A 15,844-nucleotide genomic window follows, 5' to 3' on the forward strand; every position below is an offset into this window, starting at 1 on the left:
GTTGAGCTAAAACACATTAATAAGAAAATTCCTCTCAGAGAGGGTTTGCTGCTGCTGAGAAGTTTGCAGTGTGGAACAAGCTGTGTCTTTATAAGTAATCTTCCTCTGGGGAGGTCACTGTTGGTTTTGGGATGTGCTGCACCTCCTCATCATCTAAGTGAGTCCTTCAGGCAGGGGACACACGGTGTGTTCAGGGCTCATCCAGAGGGTGGATGCACCCGTCCTGTCTGCCTCAGAGACTCTGCCTTCCCAGTACACCCACTGCATCCTCCCAGGTACCACTGGAGCCTGGAGAAAGGAAGCAGCACATAACAGGAGGAACAATTTCCTCCCTTTCACCTCTATTGTCCCTAGCTATTGGCAATTCAGGGTTAAGTATTTGCTGGGTACCTGCCCTACGACGTGGTGCAGAGAGGGTTAAGGTGCTTGATTGACTGTAAGCATGGATGTGACAGACTCTTATCTGGTGGTGGGGTGGTTTGTTTTTTTTTTTTCCTTCTGTAAAATGTCGGCCATTTCCTGATGAGCCTGATGGTGGTGGTGAATTTCACACCTTTTTTCTTCTCTGTGTGGAAACCTGGGTGTTAATGGTACTGGAGCAGGTCGTGTTTTATAAGGAATGAGGCTGCCTCAGAACAGAGGGAAACCAGGGAGGAGAGAGGAGGTGAGGAAAGGGATCTAAGGAAACTGCCACTTACAACAGACATTAGCTGGATTATTTTGCACTATTTTCATTCAGAGCATGTAGATATATTATTTGCTAAGTGCATTTTTTTTGCTATGAAATATTGGAGTTTGTCTTAGATTTCAGCACAAAAATAATCCCCTCTCTTCATTTCAGAGGGAAATTTAGCATTACAACAACTGAAGATGGAAAGTTGGTCGGTTGAGCAAGTCTGCAACTGGTTGAAACAGAGAAATTTAGGAGAGCTAGTTCCTAAGTTCCGTGGTAAGCATTTTTGTTGTTTAAGGGGGTGGTAGTGGTGTTTAGTATTTCATGCTATGCATTTAATTGGCACTGCCTACCTTGTTTTGGTTTGGGGCATGTGTGTATATGCTAACTTCAGACTTTTGTAGAAATTTATTAGGGTGAGAACTGACATAGATCTGATAAATCAACATAAGTGTACAGATTTGTTACAAAGTCTGAGAAATCCTGGGAGACAAGATTAAGCCTGTGTATAAATAGAGACAGCTCAAATCAGAGCTGGCAGTTTAAAAGTCTTGACAGGGCCTATTTTATGTTGTATGAATCTTTTGAAATAATGCAAGTGTAGTGTGTAAATGTTTTATGTCTGAGTATATAAACACTCTACAGAAGAGTGCACAAGAATCTGTTTTGTGAACAACCTATTTCTTGTGTACTCTGTTAAAAAGCTTGATTTCCTTCATCAGCAAGTAACAGTTTCCTGTGGTTCAAAGAAGGCCTGATTTAAAGCATTAAAATAGTCACCTCACTGTTTCTGTGTGTTTTGCACTTGGCTTTTTGTCAGGGGAAGATATCTGGCCAGTGATTACCTGGCCCTGCTTGGGAAATAATGGTGGCAGCTGAAGGTGACTGTCAGCAGTACAAAGCATCCTTCCTTTTGACCCATTTTCCACCATCATGCTTTTAGACATGTAGAATGCAATTGTAACCATAAAGCTATTTTACAGTAGTTCTTTTATCCCCTTCAATCTACAGAAGAAGAAGTAAGTGGAGCAGCTCTTCTGGCTCTTAATGATCGTATGGTGCAGCAGTTGGTGAAGAAGATTGGGCACCAGGCAGTGCTGATGGACCTGATTAAGAAATACCAGCAGCAGAAGAGTGGGCTGGAATCTCTTACATACTGTTGTGAAACAACTTCTCAAAAATTTCCAGAAGTAGTCAGTGGGTGAGTTTGTTCATGGCACAGCAAATATTAGTCTGAGCATAGTTGTGTTCTTTTCATGGCTTTTTAAAACTGGCATTTACTAGCTCGTCAGCTGTACCTGGTTTTTTATATTTTGAGTATCTGTAACAAGTGTGTAATGTAAAATTAGATTCTGACCTTGAGGTTTTAAACAGAACATCAACATTCCTAAAGAACACCATTAATTAATTTAAACTTCCTTCATATCCAGTTCTAGAACCTAGTTTTCATTTGGATGGACTGTCAAACTTTCATTATAGCTACGATTTTCTCTGTTTACAATATTAAGCTTTTGAAGAACTTACTTTCAAATGCTTGCAAGTCTTGGAGTAAGATAATGATGTAGCCAGAGATAGTATTTGTTTCACAGGTGTTTTGAAAGTCAGTTTATCAAAGGAAACTCTGTATTTGGTCCAGATGTAAGCATTTAATAATCTCACAGCGGGATTACTCAAATTTATTGTGAAACTAGATTGATTTTTAGAAAACAGATTCCAGGGAAATTGTCCTCAATGATTGTGTTCTGACTCTTGGTTGAGCACATTTTCTTTGTTTGTTTGGGGTTTCTTAGGGGAGGGAGGAGGAGGCAGAGTTTATGGGGTGTTTTCATTTCGGGTATTTGTGTGAGGGGTTTGTTGATTCTCCCATCCTTTCCCTCCATTCTGATCTATTGTAAGTCTTGCAGGGTTGTATTTTTCTGAATGTTTTAGCTGAGGACAGAAATCCTGACCTCTAAGTGGTCCTTTTTAAACCCAAGAATCCTGGCTGTAGCAAATGGCTTGCTATGGATGCAAAATGCATTTTTTTCAAAGAAAAGGACTCTAGCACTAAGGCTGCATTAGTCATAGTAGGATTAATCCCAGAGGATTAGAACTGCAGGGCATTTAGTTTCACCCAAAAGGAGTCCAGGTTGTGCACTCTGAGATGATTAACAGCCTGAACAAAACCGTGATAAACAGGGAGAACTGAGTTACTTCCAAACAACTTGAGCTCATGAGCAGAACAAAATTACCCATGAAGATACATCCTCTTGTCCTTGTGGAAGTAATTGTGAAACTCCTTAGGTAAAAGCTCCTGCACCATTGGAGAGAAGGGGATTGCAGGAAGAAGAACAGGTTGCTGCACGTAAGGTTTACCACAGGCCTGAAGTGCAATCACAGCCAGTCTCAGTTCTCTGCACCAAGGGTCTGCCTATTTGATTTATAGGGAGCTCCTTCTTTAGGAGTAAAGGTTTCTGCTGTGAAGAAGACTACTGTGTATAGGTCCTGTGCTGGACCAAAGTGTGGTGGATAGACCATGATTTCAGCAGGGAGTTCAGAAGAAAACATGTCCTTATGCTTAGGGCAGTTAGAATGTGGCTTTGGATATTTAGCTTTCATCCCTGACTTTGTCAAGGGTGTTTGGATAGACTGTCTCCCAGATTTGATTGTTTCCCATGTGTTTCTCAGCTCCTGCAGATCAAGCCATGCTGTCCCACAAAGAAAGCATGCAGTTGCTGTAGCATGAGTGCAACAGTTTTGCTGTGAAGTTCTGCAGACTCCAGAAAAAATTTAAATGCTTAAAGCATCAAATGTTAATGAATATAATTTACATTAAAATCTTTCCCTGTCTCCTTCCTGGAAAACAAGGTGCTGATATCCTTCTCTTTACAGGGAAGCTGAGTAAATAAGCTGCTGTTCCTGAAATATTTTTTTGTCAGCAAGAGCAACAGAATAAAATTCAAGCAAGTTTAAGATGCATTCAGTCATGTATTTTAGGATGAGTAAAAAGTCAATATGTTCTGCGCATTTTGGGGTATAAAACTATGGAAAAGCACCTATAGTGAAAAGAGTATTTTGTTATGAAGTTGAATCCTTATGTGCAGATAGCTGTGACTCTTTTCTAACAATGCAGTGCTTTTCTTAGTGATGTAGTTCAAAATTATTTTTGTCTGTTTGGTACATCTTGAACAAAATCCTGTAAATTTCTTTTGATCTAGTTCAAGGACTCGTGACTAAAGTGTACAAGACACTGGTTTGAACAAATGTAAAATTCATAGTTCTTATAGTTCACAATATATGTGAACTCACATTTCCTCCATTGCTCAGTGATGTTAGGCTGAATTGCAATGAGTAGTGAAATCATGATAAGGTTTGCAGTGAGTAGCATCCTCAGCTGGGTGTGTGGTCCCCCTGGGGTGCTAGAGAACAACAGTGAAAACTGAGTTTGCATGCTCCTAGCCTCTAGCATGCAGTGCTTGAGACCAGGTGAAAACTAACCATCTTTTCAGTTTTGCAGGATTATTTCTCAGTCAGGCCAGTTTCCAGAACTTGCTCACCCAGCCAGGACCAGTGACAGGGTGGAGAAGGCATTGCTCAGGGCAGGGAAGAAAGCATCATCATCACAGCCTCTTTCTGGGTCAGCTGAAGTCACTGGAGCTTCCAAGAGCTGTCAGCAGTATTTCCCTGTTGTATTTGTTGTATAAATGCTGTCTCCAGTGCTTTTTGGTGCACCCCTGTCTGCCACCTCTTTATCCTGGTGTCCTTTGCTCCTCCTCTGACTCTGTGTGAATTGTGCTGGCCTCTCCTCCCTGGCAGAAAGTGAAACAAAGTCCTTGGAATTTAGAGTCCAGTAGGTGAACACTTTGTGTAGAAGTGATGGATTTGTAAAAGGTCACTGAATGTGGCTTACAACTCCAGCAGTTTGGATTAGGACACCAAAATAGCATCCTGTGTCTGTCACTCGTTCAGCAGCAGTAGAAACTGTGCTCATGTGTGTATGAGGAGCTCACACATAGACATTGCAAGGTAAATATTAAGATGCCTTCCACTTTCACAGCCAATTCTTTCTAAGAGCCACACAGAGAATATACTAAAGGGGTTTTTATGTTTGCTTCATGTAACTGCATAGCTGAAATATATTGTTTCATGGAAAAGGAGAACTCCCCTTATAAAAATGTCAAAGTTTATTGTCATTTCCAATAAAAACCTTTTGTGTGTTGAGTGCAACTGAGGTTGCAACAGTTTCTGGAGCACCTTTACAGTTCAGATGTTCTGAAGAGATGAGGTTTAGGAAGAAAAAAGTGGTTTATGATTGCCATGAATTCTTGGCAGCATAACAGTATCTCCTATCTTAGCTCTGCCTTTCCCCCAGTATGGGGCAAAACTGCAAATATTGGCTTCCACCAACACATCAACCAAAACAAGAAATAACAGGAATATGAAGAGGGAGAGAAGTGGACACAAAGATTAAATGTAAAGCAGTGATTTGGTCTGGCTCAGAGCAAAGTGGGTATCTAGAGTTTTTGTTCCTAGTGATGAGTTAGAGCTGAAGCAAATAGCCAGGAACAGCAGACTGTAGGACCAGGAAGCATTCAGAGATCCTCTTGAGTGGCTGGAGTAATGCAAAGCTGACTTGAAGTTTTTGACACAATTTTTCAAGATTCTAGTTAAATAGAAATGTATTGAAATGCTGTGTAATTAGCTCTTTCAGTCCACTGTTTGCATGTTGTAATGGTTAGTTTTTCCCAGAAACTAGAAGATGGCAGGTTATGAAGATGAAAGTTACCCTGCAACTCTGAGAAGGCTGATTTCCTTGGGATTTGTAACTGTGTAATAATTACAATATAAGCAGGCAGAATTGTCTACATTTTTCCTTTTAATTTGTCAGACTTTGACAGCTGACCTGAGAGATTAAGAGGCATGAGCATATAAAATCATGACATATTCAATATGTTAATTTTTCTCATTTTCTGTTTCTGCTACTGGTATCTTAGAACCCTAAACTTCATCTTTACTACAAGCTGCGCAGGACCTGAGAGTGAGTTTTGTTCTTTTTTTCTTTCAGGGCTACTGACAGACAGATGTTAATTTCTTCTGGTCCTGTGGAGCAGAAGAAATATCTGTGTTCACCTGAAAACGAAAAAGGAATAATCGATCATAGAGTGCTAAAGCAAAAGTGAGTTTTTAATATATTCATTGAATTTTCCTTACCTTTTGAAAATTACCTGAACACTTCTTGCTTCATTTATACTTCAAAAAAAGTGATTTTAATTACTGGAGGCCAGGTTCAGATATTTCCAGGTGTTTTCAGAAAACAATAAGAACAGAAATTTATGATGATTTGACTGAACGAAAATAGCCTGATGGTGTGATTCCATCCTCAGTCCTTGCTCACTGTTTTGTATCACCTCATGCAGAGGCCAGTATTCAGGTTTGTCTTTATTTATCTGATTTTTAAAAATCGTATTTTACAAATGTGTTTTCAACAGCAATCTGACAAATTAGTCATTACAGAGTGGAATATGGCTATTCAATAAATTGTGTGCTTGAGGCATTTTAAATATAGCACTTGGGAAGGTAGGCATGCTGATTCCATTTGCACACTCATTTTCCTTGGTTATCAAAATAAGCCTGCCTAGAAACTGGAGGTAAGACAATGTGATGGGATTTTTCTTTTTTTTTTTTTTTTTTTTTTTTTTCCTCCTACCCATGATTTTCTTCTTTGAAATGGGCAGTCAGTGTTGAAAGAGAGTCGTGTTCCTCTTGAAAGGCAATTATTTTCTTATTTGCAAAACTTTGTCTGTTTATCATTTTCCCCCTTTATTTCCACCTGCTACACCTTCTTCCCCTGTCATTCTCCCTTGTAGATATGATTAAATGCTTTTAAAACTCCTGGTACTTCTCTTTTTAAAAGAACATCCCAAAAATGCCAAAGATCCTGTCAGCATTGTTATCAGAAGAGCAAACCCAAATCACATGAACCCATGGAATAAATTACTAATATGACCCTGCAATATTTAGCCTGTGCTTCTAAAGGATTCTTATTTTTAATGTGGGTTGGTTTTTTTTGTTTGGTTTTGGGTTTTTCTGTTCATTTTTGTGTTTGTTTTAATCTGTGTGTGGTGTTGGGGTTTTGTGGTTTGTTTTCGGCTTTGATTTTGTTTTCCTAGAAGATTCATGGAGCCACAGCTTCAATAAATGTATGATTTTGCTGAAAGTGAATTAGTGGATGCTTTTATGGATTATTAATGCTGGTGAATTAGCTCCAAGTTTCTCTGTTTCCTGTGTAGGTAGTCCTAAAAACTGTTAAATACATTCTTCTATATTACTAAATATTACCAAAATGTCCAAGAAGATTGTTTAAACACAAAAATAAGGAATAAACGGATGAAGCAGTTGTATTTCTTTTTCTTATGTTGAGGTTGGGCATATGTAAAACCAGATGAGGTTTGCAGGCTACTCCAATGGAATAATGCTTTGCTGGCAATGACAGAAGGAAAACCAGCCAATCTTTTTGTTAATGTCCCAAGATTAATCTTGAAGTAATGCCTGTCTGTGAAGACAATAAGATAGACACAGAGGACAATTTATTAAATACATTTCCCACATTCCTGCTTTTCTGTACTGGAGTACTAACAGTTTTATGGCTCCTGACAGCCTGGGGTTTATCTTGTTGCTAAGACAGAAGCTTTTATTATTTGTAAATACCTGATACTGCTGTGGAAAACCAGCCTTTTATTGGTTGGTTTATATGATCTGTCTGCCTTTTCCTCAACGTGTTTGCTTAGCAAAATGACATCCCTAATGTAGCCCTTTTCCACTGTTTCCACTATGATGGTCCAGCTGTTTTCCCTCAAGGATGATGTCCTGGTACATGTTTATTTGTACATTTATTTTTTCTATAAAAACATGTTCTGTAGCTCTTGACTGCTGTGTAACAGATTTACTGTCTGAATGCCTCAGACTAATATGCTCAGAGCACAAGCAGGATAACAGATCTTCCAGCAAGCCTCAATAGGTTTGAACTTCCCTATTTGCTGTGAGTTTGGAAGATGTGGTCAGTGTTCAGCTAAACCTGGGCCTCCTAAGTGTTTATATACCAATAAAGCTATTGATAAAGTATTGGTGCTGGTGCCTGCATAAATTTGAGCCCATAGCAAGGACAATGAACTGGAACACTTACATTTACCTTTACCGTTACAAATTTGGCAACCATCTCCAGGATGGCCATGATGGCCTGTGTGGGTCATTCATTTCCTCAGTGGAGGAAATGTCTTTAACTAGGCCCACATCTATTTTGGTCAGGCTACAGCAACTGCCCTGACTGCTGGGTAGCTGCATCTGAAGTGTCTCTAATTATGATATGTCATTCTGATAATGATCTTTAGAGTACTCCTTCCTCCTTTGCCTCCTCTATAACATATACATCAGTATTGTTGGTCTGTTTGATGTGTTTTTACCAGAAACACGCTTATGTTTGTGCTTTAAAAAAAAAAAAAAAAAAAAAAGAGAAGAGAAAAAGAGCAGCTAGCCTGAAAAATTGTCGCCTAGTCAATTACTTCAAATGATTTTGCTCTGTTTACACAAGAGCACAAATACTACTTTTCTATATGTACATATAAACACAAATGTAGCTATAATCCTACAGTGCAAACTCAGCAGGATTGTGCTTTTTGATGTGCAGCTTAACAGTTTCTTAGTTTCTAAACAAAGACCTTATTCTTCATCCCATCAGAATTATTTCCGATATATATGATTATGTTTTTGTCAGTTAGCTCATAAGGACCTGACAAACAGAAAAACCAAGCGAAGTCTTTGACAGTAGCCAATAGTAGGAGAAAAGTATTGCCTGTCCATTTTGTTCAGAAGTACAGATTTCAGATGCTTTGTTTGATTTTATCTTTGGTATAACTTACCAGAAAAACAGTTTCATTTTTATGATTTCTGATAATTTCACTTCAATTGTTATTGCATCTTCATGAAACCTGTTTTATCTGCAAGTTTTGTTTTGGCTTGTTCCGGGCTTGGGGGAGATGCTTCAAACTTAGGTTTTTAATTTATGTGGATACAAGAATTTCTGCCACTTTTTTTTTGTTTTGTTTTAAGTCAGCATTTCATGTCTCTGGCATTGCAGCAGGATACTTAAGGATACTAGCCTAAAAGACCTTGAAGACTCATAATAATAGCTTGTTGTCTCAATGTTTTGAAAGTCAAGCCAACCAGACTCATGGTTTTGGAGCCCTTCAGGTCATCAGAGCTGAATTTATTGACATAGTGCTGTGAGTCTTCCACAGAAGTTTGCAGAAAAAAGGAAATAAATTGCTATGTCTTTTTTCTTCCACACCAGAAATGAGCAAGTCTTACAAATTACTTGAAGACACTAATTGCATTTCCTTATTAAGGTCTAGCAAAGTCATAACAGCAACATGACAAAAATTTCAAAAACCCCTAATATTCTTTGGATACAGTATAACATGTCTTACAAGGCTGAATATGGATGAACCCTGTTTCTTTTAAAGGGCCTGATTAAGCTGGCAATTTTGTCAGTCAGATTCCCTAAAGAGCATTTTTACTCCCCCTCTCTGTAACCCGCAGCTGCTGCCCTCGCATGAGGTGAAAGTGCAAAGCCTTCCCTTATGTGATGCAGCTCCTCAGACTGTAAAAAATATCTGGGCTTCTTCTAGAAGAAGGTTGTGGCTGCGTCTTGCAAACTTTTTTGGAAGCAGATTAATTTTGTCTGTAACTTCATGCTCTGTAACAGTGTGATTTAGGTTTGAGAGATTCCATGGTGCTCATACTGAGCGTGAGGGTTTTTTCTATAGAAAGGGTTCTTCAGGGGAAACTGAAGTGGGAGCTGCTCTGGGAAATGGGCATCTTTGGCACATCTCACAGCTCCCACATCCCAGCCTTGCTGAAGTTAACACTGCTGTGGGTAATGTCTTTTTCAGTCTAAAGGATACTTGCCCTTACGTTTAGTGGGAACTAAAAAATACAAGACACTATCAAGCACTAGGTAGACTGCAAAGCCCAGGCTTTAGGGAATAACTGGGAAACTTTGTATTTGTGCTCAAAAGCTGGAAATGACAATGAAGCACTAAAAGAGAAAGGCATGAGGGTCTTTCAGGCACAGATATCAGAACTGTGAATAGAAAAACAGAGGCCTTTTTTATCAGACTATTGAAAGGAAGAAAAGTTTTATTTGATATTTCATCTTCTGTCATGATTTTTTCCTTTTGATGGAAATAGCCTTTGCAACCTTAAATGTTTTCATAAAGTTGAAAGTATATTATACATGTGTTAGGGAAATGGAACTTTTTTTGCAGCCAAAGACTTTTCCTTTCTTTCACATCTGCAAATTCCTTGTTTTCTCCTGTGTTTCTTCCTTGGATTTGTTGACATGGGCTTTCTTCCAGACTACAGACCTTCGCACCAGAGTCTCTTGCTGATGTGTGATGTAGACATGTGAAAGGTTAGACACTCATTTTTGAATAATGGGAATCTGTTGAGATTTCACCCATGTGCTGAATTTTATGTGGCTATACCAAAAAGGGGAATAACCCGTCAATGTCAGCAAATTTCTTCTTAACTACCACGTCCACTGACTAAATGGGATCTGAGCTGATACAAGATACAGTAATGGGTGCCTGGTTCATGGACTTTAGCAGACAATAAGAAGCTTGTGGCACACAGACTGATTATGTGTGTGCTCAGCTGGCCTTTAAATCACATTTCCCCTTAAAAGAACTAAATAGATGCAGGAAACTAATCCTTTTTACCAGTATGCTCAAGAACCTTAAAAACAACAAAGTCTTATTATGATCTAGTATTTGATCTCATTTCTAGGTCTCTGTGGCACTTTACACAGCTACCTGGATTGAATTGTCTGTATTGATACCAAGATTATTTTCACTGACTTGTTACAGCTAATTCAGGTAGCTCTGTGTGTCTGTGTGATGTTGCATGAGACACTGAACTTGGAGAGATGATGCTGTGTTTACTCTCCACTCTTCTCTCCAGTGTAATCTAAAACCATCACTGAATGGTGTGAGTGACACTGCAAATGTGTAACTCTTTGTCTTTTTGGCAGTAAAAAAAGGTATTCCCTGGGATCAGGGATGCCAGAGGTTAAATATTTCAAATAGACGGGTCTTTGGGAGTTCTTTGTGAGGTTTTTTTTAGTGTTTGCTTTTTCAGTTGGTTGGTTTGTTGTGAGGTATTTTTCCATCTGAAGTAGACAAATGGCTTCTCCCAGAATAACACTATTTTATAGCTTGGTGTCTCAGTAAACATGCTGTGCATGAGCAGAGTGAGGTTACAATGGAGACAAAGAAGGAAATAGCTGTGTGAGACATGACTGTGACTGAGAACATTAAAGTTGCAATCTACAAAAGCTGAGTGGTAAAAGCTCTGTGAGTAATTGTCTCCTTGCTGAGGGGCTGCTTCTTAGGATGCAGTTCCTTACTGCAGCTAAGCATAGAGAGACCAGCTTGCTTCATATGAATTGGCATTTGTTTCACCTCATGAGAAGCCATTTGGAGGACTTAAATGGTGAGAAAATTAAATTAAAAGAATAATTAAGAACCTTGTCACTGTAGCTCCTTGTAACTTGCTGCAGGATTCCTAGTATCAGTAAGAAAGGGGTGTAAATCAGACGTGACAGTGGAGAAAGAGAGATACTGAAATTTTGCCTTAGCTAGCCATTAGATTGATTTAGCTGTAGAATCAAGTCTCAAGAACTGAGAGTCAAGAAAAGATGTAACTTGAGGAGGTGTTGTTGTTGTGGGTTTTTTTTGTTGTTTTGTTTGTTTGTTTTTCCAGTTTCAAGATTTTGATCTCATTTCTGCCTCAGATTAGCTAGAAGAGGTATGGCTAGAAACAGCCTTGTATATTTGTACCTAAATCTCAAAACTGTACATGCACTGGGATTTATGTATAGACCCAAGACCTTCCTTGATGGTGGAGGAGAGAGTTACAGCTGAACTGAACTGTTCTCTTAGTTAAACAAGTTTGTATGTGAGCATTTCTGGGGATAAAGTTTATGTGGAATTGTGTCTTTTCAAACAAGCTTGTATTTCATTGTGAAATATTACAGCACATGTTTAACATGACTTCCCAATAGTGAGGAGTCCAGCTAAAACTAGTGAAATATTTAATCTCATGCACTGTAGAGACCAGAGAAACTTTTAGACCTTGTTTGGAGAGGAAGGTTATTTTGTGTTAGGTAAGGTAAATGAAGATAAATGAAATTTGGAGTATTTTTGTTGCTGTGGCAAGTGTGAAAGGACTTCTGGGAGAGTTGCCACGATTCCCTGATTATTAGCCATCCCAACTGCAAGAAAATTTTATTTTCTCAGGTGACTGCATGTAATCCAGTGTGCCCAAATGGAACCTGCTATAAACCCTGCCATTTTTTGAAATGGCTTTTCAGCTTCAGTGGTATTACCAACAAAAGGAATCTCAGTGCTGCTCAGATGAAAAGTACAGTAAATTTTAAACTTCTGTCCACTTTTAAGCTATTTTAAATGATAGGATGTTGAAAACACTATGTAGTAACTTGCAGCTAGTGTGCTACCTCACTTCCATCAGTAAAACTGGTGAAGGTATGGGATGTGAACTTAAAGGCTACAGAGCTGCTTACTGGTGCTATATTGAACACCTGCATTTTGTTTGCACAGGAGGGATTTCAAAGTGATTTCAGAATCTCAGTTGGGTTTTATTTTCCTATTAGTATATTAATTTATCACCAGAAAAGGACATGAATGTGTGTCTATGTGGATATGCTGTCACTTCCTCCACAACTTTGCCTTCTTTTGAGATTGCAAAGTACTAACAGAACTTCACTACAATTTGTGTCTACTGGTAACCATCTGTGTCCCACAAAATCTGGTGAGCTTGGAAAGACAGCAGCCCTGACCATTTTGTGCCTGTTTTGTGTGGGGTAATGGTAGTGCTGTGAGTACATCTATTGATGTTAGGACCAGAATACTGTACTGAAACTACAATTTTTTTCCTCAGCACTCCATTGCCATTTGTGGTAGGGCCGGGGTTGGTGCAGTTATATCAGGGTTGTAGTGTTTTTGATAACCTACAAGACACATTAGAAGAAGCCAAGATGGTGTGGCAGCATAATCAGGTTAGAAAGATTGCAAATCATCGGCCAACCTACTCAAGGGGGTATTGAGGCTATAACTGGCTGATGGAACCCACTTTTCCCTGTGTTCTTTCAGAGTTAGAGTTTGGGCAGCCAGTGGTGATAACCTGCCTCAAGCTCACCCCAGCTGGGGTGTGACTTCTGTAAATAGTGGTCGTGGTGTTCTTGTGACAGGAGCTGCTGGGCTGTGTCTGCTTTGTTTCCGGACATGAGCTGATAACTGCCTTCATCCCTTCCTTGCCTTCCCCTGCGGGAGGATAGCCTTAAATAATGTCAGACATAGTATTTTATTCAATTAAGATGTTTGTCTTACTAGAGAGGAAGCATTTATAAATGAAGACAGATAAAGGTGTTTTGCAATAGTAGCAAGTCCCCACTGACTTCTGCTCTGCTTTCAGTTAGACAGTTTTCCTACTGTCTGCTGGTTATAACATTCCACATTTGACATCTAGTTTTTTACTCTGTGTGTATTGATTGTTGCTTTTGTAGGTATTCTTTATGTAGAAGCAAAGACAGCAGGCCTTGAATTTCTATAGCAATAACTTTTCCTTGTGTTGCATTTTTCCATGTATTTCTCTTTCCCTCCTGCCTGCGTTTCCATAGAAGAAAAATGTGATAGAGATGATACAATCTTTTCTTTTACAGAAAAAACCTGAAATCATTTTATGCAAGACACAAGACATTGCAGTGGACAAGTTCTTATGCTTTGCCAGACTTCCCTTATGATGTCAAGTGCATATTAGCAGAAAAAAAATGCCCCGATCACAGTATGAGAATAAGAATTATTGAATTTTTACAAGCGGACATGACAAAATACCTAGAAGGATCACTGTAAGTAAACAACATTAAATTGATTTGGAGGCATTATCTGTTGCCTGCAGATGTAAATTTTCAAATGGATGTAAAACTAATCTCTAATATATTTGCTTAAATAAAGGAGGCTAAGGGCCTGAAACCTACTGAAACCAATAGAAAGATTTCACGCAAGACTTTAAGCTGCGCTCTTTGTTATTTGGAAGGCAATTGATTGCCTGAGAAATAGTCAGAAATAGTTTAATGTAGATCAGTATAGACTCCAGTGTTTAATACTGTCTAGAAAACCAAATATTTCTTTTCCATCTCTATCTTGTTTGCACAGGTATCCGAACAGTCAGCAATATAACATTGTTGTCAATGCTCTGCTCCAGGCATACCCGTTCCTTGATGAAGATGGGAATGGCTTTGTAAGTATTGTGGGCTTTTCCCACACAATCAATCACAAGAAAATAATTTAGTTCAGAGGCAATCAATATCAATTTCTTATATGCTGGCTCTATTCAGAGCACACACACTTGGCTGTGTATGGCAAATCACATTCTTATTTCATTATGTTAATTAAAGATTAAATCCAGGTATAGCTGTACCTCAAAGCTGCCATGAGATCATGCAGACCTGTACTGTACATGAAATCCCTGGTTGCTTATTGGACATATTTTATTTCTGTCATTTGATTTCTGCCCAGGGATAAAATTAAATGTGATATTTTTTTCCTGCTTTTAAAAACAAAGAAGCCAGCTCTTTAGAAAATTGTCTGTATGAGGACTAACGTGTGACTCTTTGCTCTTGCAATGCAGTATGATTGTGTTAGATATGAAACTACAACATGCAGTCATACTAGTGGTTTAAGGAATCTAGGTCTAATTAAAAAAAAAAAAAACCACAAAACATTTAAAAACAAACTTGGAATATCATTGGGGGAAATAACAGAAAGCAATGGAAGGAGATTATTTAAATTTGAACTACATTTTTTTCACTTGTGATCCAGAATATCTGCCTGTGGTCTCAGAGGACAGCAGTCACCTTTTCACTGCATGTCATTGCTTTGCCATGTGATACTTTTATAGCATCTTGTAAAAGCTTGTGAGCCTCAGTGGGGACTGTTAGCTTTAAACATATATAAATATATATCTCACATGCCATTACTGTGTAAAGCAAAATAACTCTGGGAATAAAAAAAAAAATATTGAGGCTTAAGGGATAATTATTCTTGTTTTCCCCTGAGGCCAGGCATTGTTGAAGGGAAGGGACTAAAGAGATAAACACATCTCAAAGAGAAGAGGGAGAGCAAAAGGACCAGAGAGAAACAGTCTATCCTCATTTTTAATCAGGATACTTCTCTGATTACCCCAACAGTGGCCCTTAGGTAGGGTCCTGAGTAATGCTATGGTTTCATCTGGCTCCCTATATGATGAGGAGCTGGAATGATATTCAGCTTGTTCCAAAGACAATTTTACAGCCTTTAACTTTTAAAAACTGTTTTTAAACAGAGATTCTTAAGCTTGGTTTTCAAAGGGCTTTAACTGTGGAAGGACCATAGGTTGAGTGAAACTACTTATAACTGTTCTTTGGGAAATGGTCATTACTTGCCAGATGGATGGCAGAATTGTTGCTGGCAGAAGTTATGTGATGGGGCAGAGATTTCAGAGTGGTTTTCCTTTATCTTTTGATCTTTCCCCCATTCTTACTAGAAAGCATATCTAGCAATAACTGCAATAAGTAAACAAGGAAGCTGGAATTAGCAGTTTGCAATATTGCTAGTCTACCACTTTCTGATCCAGCCCCTCTCCATTGCAGTGCACAAAAGGTGTATGCCTGCATTTTAAGTTTGGAAGAGAGTGGGGGAATGAAATAGTATTTTTTTTTTTTTTTGGCTCTACTGTTAGATATTTTGTTCTTCCTTCATGACCATAAACACTATAAATACTTTTTTTTCTTGATAAGAGGCAGTTTGTGTTACAACCGTAACAGCTTAAAACATACCCTACAATATATGCATAGCTACTTATCACAAGACTTGCAGTAAAATTGAATTCATATACCTTTAAGAAGTAAATGAACAGCAAAAAAAAATTATCAAAAACATTCTTTTTTTTTTTTTTTTCCTCAAAAGGATCTTCAGCAGATCAAAAAAGCAAAATTTTTGGAGGCTTTTTTTTTCTCCTTTTTGTGTCTTGTAAGGCTGGAAAATGGGACACACCAGACACGGCAATTCAGCTGGGCTG

The 15,844-nt window shown here is 38.6% G+C and overlaps 1 protein-coding gene across 1 annotated transcript in view; it reads left to right on the top strand.

The window, feature by feature from the left end:
• Positions 1-870: 870 nt before the first annotated feature.
• Positions 871-15,844, top strand: part of SAMD3 (sterile alpha motif domain containing 3) — a gene marked incomplete at both ends in the record, with an annotated part of 35,131 nt that continues 20,157 nt past the window's right edge. The window contains 5 exons of the mRNA XM_083858075.1: positions 871-949; positions 1,685-1,874; positions 5,718-5,828; positions 13,449-13,634; positions 13,942-14,026. Coding sequence (XP_083714201.1) covers positions 871-949; positions 1,685-1,874; positions 5,718-5,828; positions 13,449-13,634; positions 13,942-14,026 — 651 coding nt within the window. The remainder of the gene's footprint in view (positions 950-1,684; positions 1,875-5,717; positions 5,829-13,448; positions 13,635-13,941; positions 14,027-15,844) is intronic.

The sequence above is a fragment of the Zosterops lateralis genome, assembly GCF_965231275.1.
Source record: "Zosterops lateralis genome assembly, chromosome: 3".
Classification (NCBI taxonomy): Eukaryota; Metazoa; Chordata; class Aves; order Passeriformes; family Zosteropidae; genus Zosterops; species Zosterops lateralis.